Genomic DNA, 16401 nt, shown 5'->3' on the forward strand with positions numbered 1-16401 from the left:
ATTTGGCCCTTGCCACGTCGTGGCAACCTTTTTCCACGTCGTGGGCTTGGTCTTCACTGCATGCGTCATCCCAAGTTGCATCTGGGGGGCTCCCGGAGGTGTCAGGACACTTGCCACATCGTGGTCTCTGACAGTTTTGGGGTTTCGCGCCCCGAACTTCAGAAATTCATAACTTTCGCATACGAACTCCGTTTTCGACGTTCTTTATATCGACGTGAAGGTGAGATTATGCTCTACAACTCTCGTTTAGACTTCATTGGCTAATTTTGACTTTATTTTTAATATATTATAAGTATATTACTTATATATTATCTATAGTAGGCCGAGACAGGAAAACTCCGTTCGAAATTCATAACTCCTTCATCTGAACTCCGTTTTCGTCTGTCTTTTTATCGTTGGATTACTATCGAATAAATCTTCAACTCTTGTTTAGATCACTAAGGATAGATATCTATCTAACTTAAGTTCACTATTTACGTCACGCTGGGTCGCGCCGGTTCTGTCGCGAAACTTCGACAGGTCATAACTTCTTCGTTATAACTCGGATTTTGGCATTCTTTATATGCACGGAAACCTTGTGACATATACTACAAATTGGTTAAGATTAATCCTTATAAATAATATTCCATCAAAAAGTCATTTTTTTGATGCTTATCATCTCTAAATTGACTAGCTCGGATCTACGGGCGTTACAATTCAGGTAGAAAAGTCCCTACCTTGATCACTAGTTCATTAGATTCCCTTTTTGTCCCCAATTGTTGGGTTTCAAGCCCTAAAACACCAAAGTCCATTTATTTGTGCTCTATGTTCTGAAAGGACTTCGGATCTAGACCTTAAGGACATCTTAGAAGTGTAAAATCTTTGTGGTTGAAGTGATTAAGGTCCCCATTGAGTGTATGACCCCATAAAGAGCTTGGATTTGCCTTTTGAAGCTTGTAGGGCCATGCATGCACGTAAAATTTGCAACTTTACGTGATAAGCGTGCCCTAGGAGCATGGATCTATGGTTTTGAAGTGTTGCATGTCTCATATTTGGTCTATATGGGAAATGGGTCAAGGGACTCGGCGAGTTCTTTGAAGATGGCCTTAGACTCGGCAAGTTGGATGAACAACTCGGCGAGTCCTATGAAGATTGCCTGGTACTCGACAAGTTGTTCTTCAAACTCGGCGAGTCGGGTGAACAGTTACCGAGTATGAGGGGTTTAGATGTTAAAGGTCCAACCCTTCGTATTTTCACGCGGAATTAGCAATATACCATGTTACAATAGTCCCAGAAATCCAAATCCTCATAAGGGATGATCTGGTGAGGATTTGGGAGCAAGTGGGAGGTCTGCTCGCATGGACTCGGCGAGTTGTTCTTGGACTCGGCTAGTCGGATCGTGAGCCGGTCCTATCATCCCAAGTAGTGAGTTAAAGGTGACTCAGTGAGTGGGAAGAGGGGCTTTTAGAGTAGGACTGGGTTAGTGAGAGAAGGGCTCGGCGAGTTGGTGCCATGACTCGGCGAGTCCAGTCAACTGGAAGTTGACTTTAACCAAGGAGTTGACCTTAGACCAGGGGTGGGTCAGTCATCTGACCCAAGGGTGTGAATGAGTGGCTAATCTATGTTTATGATTTATAGCCGGAGGATTACCGATTCAGCAGGCAGGCGCTTAGCAAGCAGACTTTCAGTGGCTACTTTCGAGGTGAGTTACCTTCTGGTAGCAGTGGGTCTAAGGCCACAATGCCCGCCCACTAGTAAGAGATGTATGATAGATGATTGTCTTTGTGATATCATCTAGGTTGGTTACTACCTGATATGTAATATGCTTATGATATGTTGTATGTGATAGTAGTAGAGTTCGGTTGTTAGGACTAAAGGGTAGTTCAGGCACCCCATATATGTTTGATAATATGCTTATGTTATTTTATATGTGATAGTAGTAATACGGGGGTGAAATAGTCCCCGAGGTTTGGTTGTTAGGACCGAAGGGTAGTCAGCACCCCAGAATGGCTTGACATGGGTAGGTTGGCACCCCAGAATGGCCGTACCTGGTAGGTCGGGCACCCTAGAAATGCCTGACAGTTTGTATGTGATATGATTGTATGGTATGTGGTACGATAGGGGACTCACTAAGCTTTGTGCTTACAGTTTTCAATTTTGGTTTCAGGTACCTCTTCAGCGAAGGGGAAGGAGCCGACGCGGTAGTGGCACATCATACACACACACACTTTGGATTTCCGCATCATGAGATGTTCTGGGATTGTACTCTTACATTATTATTAGTTTCTTGTTTTGGGTTTTCAGACACGTAATATGTTTTATGAAATGATATGATCAGATGATGTTTTGCTATAAATATTTTACAAACCAGTTATTTAAAATGAAATTTTTGGGCGTGAAAATTTGGGTTGTTACATAAGCTCTCTCGTATGCTCATTCACCATATATTCTCCTAACATGCCCTTAACTCTTTCGTTGTCATATTATATCTTGAGTATTCATTCCTAACTCAAATGTCGGAGTCAGGACACACCAACGAGGGAACAATTACGATCGATCCTAGCTTCTCTTTGTGATCGATAAGTATTGGAATCAATAGTTCAGCCTAAGAACACTCTTATATTCATCGACCTTTCATTTGGAACCATCTCTTTACATTAATTGGTTCCAATCCCCATGCACTGTCAAGGTATCAAACCTCTCCTCATCCAAACTATGTGGGAGAGCAACTGTAACAACCAAACATTTCACACCAAAAAATTTATTTTAATACTCATAAAACACATGTCCCAACATTAATTCTCAAAATCAACAACAAGTTTTCAAAACAATTATTCAAATCCAGGATCCACATACATAGCTCCATATCAAGAGTGTGTGTACAATCACGTCGGTACCTCCCGCGATCCTCTGGGGTACCTGAAACATATAACACATAACACGGTAAGCACGAATGCTTAGTGAGTTCCCTAAAATACCACATACAACAATTCGTCACTCGAGGCTATACTCTGTACGACCCTCTGGTCAATGTGTCTCAACGGGACCCTCCAATCCCGTAGCTCGTTGGACCCTCTGGTTCGGTCTGGTTGAGGACCCTCTGGCCTCGTAAATCGTTGACCCTCCGGTCCAGTCAGAAAAGCACATAGCATACATAATCACAATACACATAATCTCAAGCAAACACGTATGACCTTCTAGTCCACACATAGATACCACCCTAGGTAATGTATAGTGAGAAGACTCACCTCGGGTAAACTCGAATGATCTCGAACCCGAAACACTGGTCTAGCCTCAGCCTAATCACATACAGAAATTACCTCTAATTAATAACGGCTCTCAAAGGCTAGACTAATCCCTTCCTATGTTCTCTCAGAAGGGTAAAAGACCATTCTACCCCTCCAATGGTCCAAAAGTCCACTTGTTGACTAAACGCTAAAAGTCAACGAAAGTCAACCCTGAGGAGTACGCGGTGCGTACCAGCTCTGTACATTGGGCGTGCTCGGATGTTATACAGAATCAGGGACACTCTAACCCTACATTGCGCGTACTGGGATTATGCCCGGCGTACGCCCAGTCTTCACAATCTTCATGATTTTGTTCTTAATCGATTAAGACACAAGCTAATATCCCAGATCTGGTTACTCTAATGCCTCTTAATCTGTAAAGTCGATGACTTTACGCCTTTGCATGGCTGTAAAGGTCATCATCATCATCCCAATCACACCACTTCCTTCCCTAAGGAGCTCATATCTCATGCATGGCTCACTCCTAACGTCCAAGATTGGATTTTTATGGATCTATATCACAATATACACTGAAAATGGGCAGATCAAGGCCTATAGAGCTCCTTTACTCATAAAGTCTCCACCTTTGGGACAAAAATCCTAGAAATGGTCCATAATGCACAAATAAAAAAGGGTTGAGAAAGCTCTGAGCTTTTCACCTCGAACTGATGCTCCAATCTCAGAAATCTCGGGTCCAAGGCTTGCTCTCCAACTCTAGCTTGTTCAACAACACCTTCTTCTCTTCAAAAGCACACAAGAACACTTTCAAGCTCAACCACACACATATAAGCTCTAGAATGAGGGTAGCCTCTGCGTCTAGAACACGCTCATGAGTACGCGCAAGGTACTCTCCCTTATGCCCAACGTACTCAAAATCCATACATTCTTTTCAAGGACTAATTTTGACAACTTGAGGAAAGAAAAGGATCAAAGAGATATACCTGAATAATGGGATGTTACAATTCTCCCCCACTTGAACTAGACTTCGCCCCCTAAGTCATGCTCCGCAAACAACTCTGGATGCTGCTCCCGCATCTATGACTCCGATTCCAAAGTCATCTCGGACCCCCTTCGATGTTGCCATTGGACCTGGACTGTCACACCCCAAAACCAAGAACGGCGGAAACGTTCCGGGTGGAGGACGTAATGTACAGTATCACAACAGTGTAAATTAGTAAACAAGCAACAACATCATCCATTGCATTATAAGTAAAGTTTTAATACATGTGTGTTCTTTCATTGTAATAAGACACCAAAATATATAATCAAAATAAAAGATGAGTCTTTTCTGTGCTCCGTCTTCTCAAAACCTGGTCATCGTACCAGTCTACTGGTGACCTGAGAATACAAGTTATTTTGAAAGCGAGTATCAGCCTAAAGCTGGTGAATTCATAAGTATTTAAATGTCATTGTCTTGTTTTGGAAATCTGTTATGTATGCTATGTAAGTCTTTGAATGAAACAGTTGATATAAGTATGAAAACCCTAGAAAATCCCTTATTTCCTACTAGTATGAAATGTAGTCTTCTACCAAGACCCGAATGTTTTGTAAGTAAAATGATAGTTTTTCCTTTCTATTGACTAGTACTAAAAGTACTTAGTCTAACTCTTCGTTTATGTGAATGTATCGCAAAATAAAGTAAATAGGAAAATGTACTAATGTAAGTGTTATCCTTTGGTAGTAGGACTAACACGACATCGCAGTAAGCGAAATGTATAACCTAATGAACATCCGAAGATTGTCCAATTGTCCTCTGTAGCAGCAACAGGGGGTAGGAAGGGTTAGTCCCATAATCGATGTTCCTAATATAAGTATTAACCGTAGGCATCCGTAGATGTTCATCAACCTCTGTAGCGAACAGTAGGCCCGAGGAATGGTTAGTCCCGTAACTGTATTCTAATATAAGTAATAACCATAGGCATCCGTAGATGTTTATCGACCACTGGTGCTAATCAGCTGGGATTCGGAATGGTTAGTCCCGTCTAGATATCCCGTTGAACTGGGATAGGCAGGACAATTTACACAGAAGGTACTAATAAATCATCCTCGTGAATCGAGATACAAGTATTCATGTAAAGTATTCATGTAAGGTATTCATGTATCATGTAAGCATATGTAACGTACTCATGTATCATGTAAGCATATGTAAACGTTGTCATGTATCATGTAAGCATATGTAAATGTACTCGTGTATCATGTAATGTACTGGTATAGACTCATGAATGAACTGACTCTTGTGTGATTCCTTGTAATAGGAATAATGTTTTGTATCTTCTAACTATCCCTATGATAATTAATTGGAAGGTAATTGGTTGTTCAAGTAGGTTTATACACCCTTGCTACACAAGAGTGTGGGAAACTGAATGAAGGATGAAAACTATAAACTCAATACATATATAAGAACATATGTGTATAAGTATAGTTTTGTTCAATAAGGTAAAAATGGTTTTGTAAGACATCTAAGAGTTTTGAACAATAATAAAGAGTGACTTGATGTCATTTTAAATAAACATTTCAAAAGTAATACATTTGATAACAAAGTATTTTTAAGATAGAAAACCATTTCATGCATCACATTTTGTAGTATGTAAAATCTGCTGGATGAAAACACAGTTATAAAATACATATGAGTGATTTAATAACATGTTGTTTTCTACTTGTATCCCCCCCCCCCCCCCATTAAAGCATTTAAAATCATTTAAAACATTGATTAAGGTAGATGGTGGTTTGGATGAACTGAACGGTGTAGGATTGTTAGGTGTCAAGTGAGGACTTGTACACACACTATGATCCTAATGAACATATAATCACACATATATGCAACCAATTAGTCTTACATTACTAATAGAAAATGTTAAGACATCCTAGGACATGATAAACACTTTATATAAGTGTTATAAGCCCCAAGGATTGCATCTAAGTTGTTGTGGGACAAGGTAATTGGGTTTAGGGTTCCAAAGGACCCTATACATGAGTTTACTCTACCATAAACATCACACAAGGAGTTTACGGTCGTAAACCCTTGAGTTTACGGCCGTTAACTCCTAAGCTTGGTGTCATTTTGTGTTTTGAAGTTCTAAATGATCCCTAAAAGCATTCCAACTTGGTGGATTAATTCTTGGAAGGGTTTAGGGCACTAATACACTCCTTTGAGGAGTTTACGGCCCCAAGGCCAATTCATTTTGAGTTTACTGTCGTAAACTCATATGGAAGGGGTTAGATAGTTCATCTAATTAGCTATTTCTTATAACCCTTTTCTCGCGTAGATTAAAATGGATGGATTTCACCATGGCTACTCGTACTTCCCAAACCAAGGCAACGCTGGATGGCTAGAGGAAGAATCAGAGGATGATCACCCAATCCCTTTGGATGATCACCATGCTGAGGGTTTTTCCGAAAGTTCTGACTCGGAGCCTGAAGTCAACAACCTACCCCTAGTTGCTCAAAACCCAAAACTAAACCCCCGTCCCGCATTTCAAGGACCCACATCTTTGTGGGCCACAAACTTGAATACATGGAGTCATGAATAGGGTCAACTCATCCCCTATGACGGAGACAGGAGCTTCTACAATCTCACTGAGGGAGGTTCTGCTGATAGGGTCCTACCCATCATGGTTCGTAGAATTTCTAGGGACACAATACTGGGTCAATCAACTATCAATCGAGTCCTGGATATTGACGCCAACTCTGGCATTAACACAGTCTGCATTCGCCAACTAGAGTCTGCTCACGAAAGGACTCTGGTCCGCAATGTAGCTCTACAGAGGGAACTTGCTGAAACTCAAGCTGAAGTTAGGGAACTTCGAGCTCAACAAGCAAGAGCTGACAGGCGTATGAGGGACATGGAACGTCTATTGTCAGGATCAAGGACTCATGCTGGCAGTTCTCGTCACCGATAGAATCTCGTCGACTCATCTTTTGAATATAACCTAGTTTATCTAAAAAAACTTTGGTCTAATTTCCTATCTTTGTAAATCTTAGACTTGTTCTATACAAAGATTATCAAGTCAATAGAAGTTATAACAGTCACAGTAAATTTTTAGACATTTCTGTAATAAGTTTGAGTATTTCAGGGTTTACACTTAAGGAGATATCAGGAGAGTAGATGCACTAGGGTTTTGTGCAACTCTGTTATTCTAAAACTCTATTACATTAGAGTTCATTACGGGAATGAAATATTTATGCCAAAAATGAAATCTAATGTAATAGAGTTTTAGAATAACAGAGTTTCACAAAACCCTAGTGCATCCACTCTCCTGATATCTCCTTAAGTGTAAACCTTGAAATACTCAAACTTATACGGAAATGTCTGAAAATTTACTGTGACTGTTATAACTTCTATTGACTTGATAATGTTCGTACATAATGGAAATTCCGGGTTGTCACATGGACCAAGGGTATTTCCTTGTTCCGCAAAGTCTTCACCTTGCGATCCACAATCGTGATCGGTCTCTCAATATAATTCAGGCCCGCATCCACCTGAATGTCCTATAGTGGAACCACCGTCGTCTCATCGGCCACACACTTCCTCAACTGTGACACATGAAAGGTGTCATGAATCTGACTCAACTCCTCAGGTAGCTATAAACGACAAGTTACCTTACCCACTCTAGCGGTCACTCTGAAAGGACCAATGTATCGGGGTCCTAGCTTGCCCCTCTTCCTGGACCGAATCACCCCCTTCCACGGGGATACCTTCAAGAGAACGAAATCCCCAACCTGGACTCAAGCTTGGATCGACGTCTATCCGCGTAACTTTTGTAACAACTCTGAGCCGTTTGCAACCTCTGTCTGACCTGCTGAATCTGCTCGGTCGTCTTCAGCACTATCTTAGTGCCGCCCATAACTCTCTGCCCCACCTCTCCCCAATAGACGGGAGTATGACACCACATCCCATAAAGGAGCTCAAAGGGAGGCATACCGATGCTCAAGTGATGGCTGTTGTTATAGGAAAACTTAGCCAATGGTAGGTATGTGTCCCAACTCCCACCGAAATCCATAACGCATGCTCGAAGCATGTCCTCAAACGTCTTAATCGTCCGCTCACTATGTCCGTCTGTATGTGGACGATACACGGTGGTGAAATGCAATCGCATGCCCAAATCCTCATGAAATTTCTTCCAAAACCGGGAAGTAAAACGCTCGTCTCGATCTGACACAATTGAGACCGACACTCCATACCGAGATACCACCTCTCTCACATAATTCTCGACCAGCTTCTCTGCAGAAGAGCCCTCACTAATAGCAAGGAAGTGAGCACTCTTCATCAACCGATCCACAATCACCCAGATCGTGTCAACTCCATGCGCCGTTCTCGGTAATTCGGTGATAAAGTCCATCGAGATCTGTTCCCACTTCCACTGGGGAATCTCCACAGGATGCAATGGACCATGTGGACGCTAGTGCTCTGCCTTGACCTGACGACTGGTCAAGTACCTCTCTACTACCCACATGACATCCCTCTTCATACAGGGCCACCAATAGTCTCTCTTCAGGTCTGAATACATCTTAGTGGCCTGGGGATGGATTGAAAATCTCGACCTATGCACCTCCTCCATCAGAGTGCTACTAGTTTTGCACATATAAGGCACCTAAATCTGACCTCGAAAGGTCATATGTCCCCGTCTATCTGTCACAAACTCGGATACCCGACCGATCACCCGCTCCTTCTTGCGGTTCTCCGGTCTCACGGCCTCCGCCTGGGCCTCTCGAATGGTATCCAATACCGGAGTCATCACTGTCATCCTCATGCATATATCCCAAATCGGGGCACTCTCCGCCTTGCGGCTCAGGGCATCGACTACCACGTTAGCCTTGCCCGGGTGGTACAAAATCTCACAGTCGTAATCTTTCACTACATCCAACCACCTTCTCTGGCGCATATTCAGGTTGGGCTGATCCATCAGATACTTCAAGCTCTTGTGGTCTGTGTATATGGTACACCGAACCCCGTATAAGTAATGGAGCCATATCTTAAGGGTGAACACCACTGCCTCCAACTCTAAATCATGGGTGGGATACCTCGTCTCATGAGGCTTCAGCTGCCTCGATGTGTATGCTATCATGTGCCATCTCTGCATAAGCACTGCACCTAACCCCGATATAAATGCATCGCAGATTCGCAGTGAACCACAAAGTCCTCCGTCCCCTCAGGAGGAGCTAACACTGGAGCTTCGCACAATCTCTGACAAAGAGTCTCAAACGAGGTCTGCTGCTCGGGACCCCAAGTAAAAGCAACTCCCTTTCGGGTCAACCTGGTGAGAGGAACGACGATCTTGTAGAAATCTCTAATGAATCTCCGATAGTTGTCGGCCAACCCCAGAAAACTCCTGATCTCGGTGGGGGATCTCGGCACCTCCCAACTCATAACCGCCTCAATCTTGGCCGGGTCGACCAAAATACCATTCTGATTAACGAGGTGCCCCAAGAACTGGACCTCTAGTAACCAGAAATCACACTTGGATAATTTGGCATAAAGCCTCTTCGATCTCAATACTCCAAGGACCTCTCTCAAATGCTCCTCATGCTGCTCTCTAGACCTCGAATATACCAAAATATCGTCGATGAACATGATCAACGAACGATCCAACATAGGCCTACATACCCGGTTCATGAGATCCATGAACGATACTGATGCATTGGTGAGCCCGAAAGGCATCACCACAAACTCGTAATGCCCATAACGAGTTCTAAATGCTGTCTTCTGAATATCCTCTTCACGAAACCTCATCTGATGATAATCAGACCTCAAATCGATCTTGGAAAACCAAGATGAACCCTGCAATTGATCGAACAGATCGTCGATCCTCGGGAGTGGATAACAGTTCTTGCCTTGACACTCGGCCCCTACGCCGCGCGTATTGGGATTACGTCTGGCGTACGCCCCAATTTTCACAATATTCATGATTTTGTTCTTAATCAATTAAGACACAAGCTCATATCCAAGATCTGGTCACTCTAATGCCTCTTAATCCATAAAGTCGATGACTTTACGCCTTTGCATGGCTGTAAAGGTCATCATCATCCTAATCACACCACTTCCTTCCCTAAGGAGCTCATATCTCACGCATGGCTCACTCCTAACATCCAAGATTGGATTTTTATGGATCTATATCACAATATACACTGAAAATGGGCAGATCAAGGTCTACGGAGCTTTTTTACTCATCAAGTCTCCACCTTTGGGACAAAAATCCTAGAAATGGTCCATAATGCACAAAACAAAAAGGGTTGAGAAAGCTCTGAGTTTTTACCTCCAACTGATGCTCCAACCTTAGAAAGCTCATATCCAAGGCTTACCCTCAAACTCTAGCTCCTTCAATAGCACCTTCTTCTCTTTAAAAGCACACAAGAACACTTTCAAGCTCAACCACACACACAAGCTCTAGAACGAGGGTTAGGGCACACTTAGAGTTTTGCTCTCTCGAAATGGTGGCTTAAAGTGAGGCCATAATGTCCCTTATATAGGGCTCACCCCCACAATTAGGGTTTCAATCTGAACCTAATACGCCCAGCGTACACTATGGTACGCCCAATGTACTGGGTAGCCTCCGCGTCAAGAACACACTCATGAGTACACGCAACGTACTCTCCTTTACGCCCAACGTACTCAAAAGCCACACATTCTTTTCAATGATTAATTTTGACAACTTGAGGAAAGAAAAGGATCAAAAAGATATACATGAATTCGGGGATGTTACAGCCACCACCAACTGTGTGTATGTAGATAGGAGAATTGCAATAGATATAATGTTTGAACAATACTTCAAACAATTACCCTACTCATGGAAAAATTGTGACACCCAACCTCACGTATCTCATTTGGGACATCCAAAAGATAAGATAAAGTAGGTTATGATTGTAGTAGAGAGTAGTCATAATTAGCTTGGTTTAATTTCCAAAAACATTTAAGCACTTCTAATTTCGTCATGGCCCATATTCCTTTCATTTTTTAAAAATTCTTATTAAACTTTTACTATTTTTTAAATAATAAGTATTTTCATAAACCATTTTATCCCACTTCTCTTTATTTATAAAAATTGCCTAATTTTGAACTTTTAGAAAAAAATGACATTTTTTTTTAAATAATAACTATTTTCATAAACTTTTTCTTATCCAACTTTACTTTATTTATAAAAGTTAACAAACTTTGTTTTTTTAATTTTTTAAAATTTGTTTTTTTTATAAGCTTAGCTTAATAAAGTTTCTTTTTTTCTATTTTTTTTAATTCCTTTTATACCTTTCTTTTATAAATAAAAACTATTTTCATAAACAACTTTTATCCAACTTTTCTTTATTTTGTAAAATTTGGCCAACTTTTAACATCCAAACTTCTTTTTTATTTATTTTTAAATCCGTAATGTAGTTTTGTAATTTTTTTTAAAATTAGTTATTTAAGAAATTTTGTTTTATAATGTTTTAAAACCTTTTTTATTTAACGTTTTTTTTTTTTTTTTATGTTTTTCAGAAAAATATCTTTTAATAATTTTTATTTTAAAAAAATTTTGTTTTCACATTTTCGATTTTAAAAAAGGTATTTGCGTCATTGTTTCAATCAAGAGGTGTTTACCTTGGATAACTCAAAAGTTGTCAGTAAGATTGAAAACGGGGTTGACTAATAAGACACCCTATTTTACCATTTAGACAACCATAATTAATGTTTGAAATATTTTTATTGGTTGAAATTGCATTGTTTTCCGAAAAAGATGATTACAAGAAGTTGATTATAGGTTGACTTTTTATAAAAATGATTATAGGATGTGTAAGGGTGTGTTATTAGCATCCCCTTGAAAACTTATTGATTCCCAATTTTCCATTCATCAATTTGGATCGTCGGATCGTCATTGTTTTTTCTGTACCCGTCCTAACCGTCGATTCCTTTTCCATTAACTTTTTTATACCATTTTCATCACCAAACCAAGAACAAAGAATCAGCGTACGAGTGCCGCAGAACACCGTCAGAAGCCGAATTCGCGAGTTAGAACTTTCGTCGATCGGAAAAGATGTCGGGAGTGACGAACGAGGAAGACAAGAAGCCGGTTGGAGATCAAGGTGCTCATATCAATTTGAAAGTCAAAGGACAGGTTAGGGTTTATCTTTTACTTTTGTGCCATTATATGATTATTTACTCCCTTCGTTGTCTCTTCAATTCCAGAAAAAGATCGATCATTTAGTTACTATCACGTGTTAGATGATAATTGTTCTTCGCTTAATGTGTATTTTAGGGATTCGTCTCGTTTCCTGTTTAGGTTTTGTATATAATCGTTGCATCAGTCCCTTTGTTTTTGTTTATGGATTTTTTGCCTTTGACTCGGTTTTCTGTTCTCATAAGTGTCTATTTTTTTTACTTGCGAAGATGTACATATTATATCTTTGAAAATCACTGTGTGAATATGAACATAACATTATGCAGATATACAATTAAAGCATTTTTTTTCAGTTATCATCAATGTCATACACTTTATTTCAGATCTAGGCCTTGATGGATACATATTTTGATATTTGTACCTTAATTGTAAAAGATACATATTTAGATTGTTTTTTCAACTTTTGATTATTTGACAGGATGGAAATGAAGTGTTCTTTAGGATCAAACGAAGCACACAACTTAAGAAGCTGATGAACGCTTATTGTGAAAGGCAATCTGTTGATATCAGCTCTATTGCCTTCTTGTTTGATGGTCGTCGCCTTCGAGCTGAACAAACTCCAGATGAGGTTCTCTCTCTCTCTCTCTCTCTCTCTCACACACACACACACACACACACCACTAGTTAGACATAGAAACAATGGTCATATGTAGTTTGTGGCAATTCAATCATGTTTTCACCCTTTCTCTACAAACAAAAAGATCATTTAAGTATGAAAGACTAGCTTTAATGTCCATAAAAGCTATGTTATTGAAGTATAGTGTGAATTTAAGCTTTTAAAGACTGTTAAATAAATTGGGTTTGATGGCAGTTGGAGATGGAAGATGGTGATGAGATTGATGCGATGCTGCATCAGACAGGTGGCAGCTTCTTATGGGTTTAGAAGAAGAGTATATAAAGTGATGATATGATAATGCTGGTTGAGCTTTTGTCTTAAGCTTCGTAGTTCTGTTATTTAGGAGGTTGGATTTTAAGTTTAACTGTTATGTTGGTGTACTTATTTAATAACAACTATTTTTCCCTTTAAGGGAAAGAATATGCTATATTGCTATATTCTATCGTAACTATTATGCACGCTTCATTGCCACCGGTTTCTTTTCATCTACTTCATAAAGTAGCTATAACATATTTTATGTTACATGTTGATTTGTTATGATTTTTTCGGTGTTTTATCGTGTACTAAATGTTGTGGTTTTGTGTTGATGTGCTTATTATTAAATAGTTACTTCACTTCACTAAAATGAGACAGCAAAGATAAAGATTATTTATTTATTTATTTATTTATTTTATTTTATTATTTTTTTTTTATGATAAAATTCAGGAGAGATTCAACCGTGTGATTGGAAGAAGCATTTTTTTTTTTATATAGTTAAATAACCATGGTTGTCAAAATCGCGATCCTGATCGTAGGATCGTACGATCCTAGGTATGAAAAACGATCCGGATCGTAAAAGGATCGTATTTGGGGTATGATCGCAGGTAGGATCGTAAGATCGTAGGATCGAGATCCGATCCTACCTTCCTTTGAATTTTTTTTTTTTTTTTTTTTTGCAAATAAATTTTTTCACCACTTTATGTCTTTTATCCTTTACAAATGTATCATTTATCATTTCATTTTTTATTGTGATTTATGACTAATATTTTGAAGTTTTTATAATTTTTTAATGAAAAATTAAATGTTTGAAATATTTTTCATGATTAAATATTATAAATTAAAATTATATTATCTTTTGTGGGATCTTAGGATCTCGATCCCGATCTTGCAAACCCAAAAACGATCCTAGGTCGATCTTGACAACCTTGTAAATAATTAAGTTTTAAATAATTACCTTCATCAATAAGAATTATCATTTAAAGAAACTTGGAAAGAAGTAGATTAAACAAAGACAACCATATATGTTATTAATTTTTACTATTTGCAACGTGAGTGCCAACTTTTTTTTTTTTTTTTTTTTTTTTTTTTTTTATCAAAATACAATTTCACATTCAAGCTTTCTTGTTTACATCACAAGCTATCGTTCAAAACAGAAATTCATTATACCATAAATTTGTGTCAGAAAATCATCGAACTCATGGAAACACTCAAACACACAACCTTCAATTCAGACCCTAAAACAGATTGAATCGATGGACAAGAGAAACATCTTCACCAATGCACACAAAAGCAATGTACTTTGTAACTGTGACTAACATTAGCATTAAACTTCTGAGTTTTTACTTTTCAACTTTTAAACTTTGATTCCTACCTCAAATATAATATATAAACCCATATGGAGAATTCATGATAAATATAAATTTAGGGATGAGCAACGGGCCAAACCCGGACCGGCCCGACCCAAAAACCGAAAACCGAAAATTATGAATTACCTTACCCGAAACCGGACCATTTTTGGGTGTATCGGGTCCGGGTGCTAAGCCAGGTTTTGGGTTTTGGACCGAATTTGATTTTGATAGTGTTGTTTACAATTTCGGTCTGGTCTTGTTCCAGGTACCAAAGTGTGTTTCGTATCTTTGTTGTTTATGGTTTCGGGTTTTGTTTGTCACATTACTCTCTAGTATCTAGCATATTATTTAAATTTATAATCTTAGTATGTAAAATCCATCATTCATATTTTTTTTTTTTTGTACAATTCGATTAAAAAATACAGAAAAGAAGATTAATGCAAAGGTAATAAGTAGCAAACCAAATTTACCAAAATATTATTATACAAAAATAATAATAACCAAAGTGTCATTGTACCAAAATAGATTTTTTTGTGTAATAATGGAATACGATGGAGATTTGGAGACTAGAGGCGAAACCCGAAAAAAAAATCGACACTGATGTGAACTTGGGAAGCTGTTGATCGCACGATGATTTTTTTTTTGTTTGTTTTTTTAATTGTCGTTCTAGCCTTTTAGGAATGATCCAATTCCACAAAAATAATTAAATAAATAAATAAATAACTACGGAGTAATTCATAAACAATGTTGCGGTAATTAAATTATGAGTGTTTAGCGGACTTTCTTTATTATCTTATTGATCCATTTTCGTGAGACCTATCATTAGGGGTGTCAAAAAACCCGAACCCGATTAACCCGACCCCGAATAAGGTAATTAGGATCGGGTTTAATAGGGTCAGAACTCTTAATCAGGTTATTCGGGTTAATCCGACTAACCTGAATTATTATTAGGGTCGGGTTTAGGGTTGATTTTCAAAACAATTCGGGTTTCGGGTCAACCCGAATAACCCGATTAAGAATTTATTACCAAAACTTTTTTTACTGTCTTGAATGATATGAATTCAAGATCCCATGAGATTTACAACTAATACATATTTCTTATTTAAACAAACCAGATTGTAAAATTACTATGCATAGAGATGTATAAAATGACATAACTTTCCTCTCTTCTTAGTGCAGTAAGGTTGTGTTGTAACAGTTTTACGAATTTTATTCACTGTTTACATTACTAATATGGTAAAAGAAACTCCAAAAATTCATATCGTATGCCAACTTTACATTTTAAGTCCCTATACATGTGGATTATGTATTAAAATGGCACAATATAAATTCATCTTACATTTCAACTTCAACCCGACTAACCCAGTTAACCCAACCTTACAAACCCGAAACCCGTTTAACCCGAACCCGACTAACCCGTACCTTATTAGGGTCGGGTTTCGGGTGAATATTTTTTCTAGAAAAACCCAACTAACCCGACTCGTTTAACCCGAAACCCGATCGGGTTAACCCGACTAACCCAATGTATTTTCATCAAATGCTTAAAAAAACCACAATATTATTTTTTAGTGCACAAAAACCCTTATATTTTCTGAAATTCTTATTTAAGGTTTTGTACACTTGGAAAAACTTAATCTATTTTCATGAAATGGTTAAAAAAACAATTATATAATTTTTTGTAGTGCATTTAAACCCTTATATTTTTTTGAAAATTTTTAATTTAATGAGTTGTAACAATCAAAACGTTGTGACGATTACATAATATT

The 16401-nt window shown here is 38.6% G+C and overlaps 1 protein-coding gene across 1 annotated transcript; it reads left to right on the forward strand.

The window, feature by feature from the left end:
* Window positions 1-12171: 12171 nt before the first annotated feature.
* LOC145017569 (small ubiquitin-related modifier 2-like) lies at window positions 12172-13499 on the forward strand. The gene is made up of 3 exons (XM_078975576.1): window positions 12172-12349; window positions 12831-12980; window positions 13224-13499. The coding sequence occupies exons 1-3, from the start codon at window positions 12269-12271 to the stop codon at window positions 13293-13295; spliced, it is 303 nt and encodes a 100-aa protein (XP_078831702.1). The 5' UTR covers window positions 12172-12268; the 3' UTR covers window positions 13296-13499.
* The last annotated feature ends 2902 nt before the right edge of the window (window positions 13500-16401 follow it).

This window comes from Lactuca saligna, chromosome 9, assembly GCF_052625555.1.
Source record: "Lactuca saligna cultivar CGN05327 chromosome 9, ASM5262555v1, whole genome shotgun sequence".
NCBI lineage: Eukaryota > Viridiplantae > Streptophyta > Magnoliopsida > Asterales > Asteraceae > Lactuca > Lactuca saligna.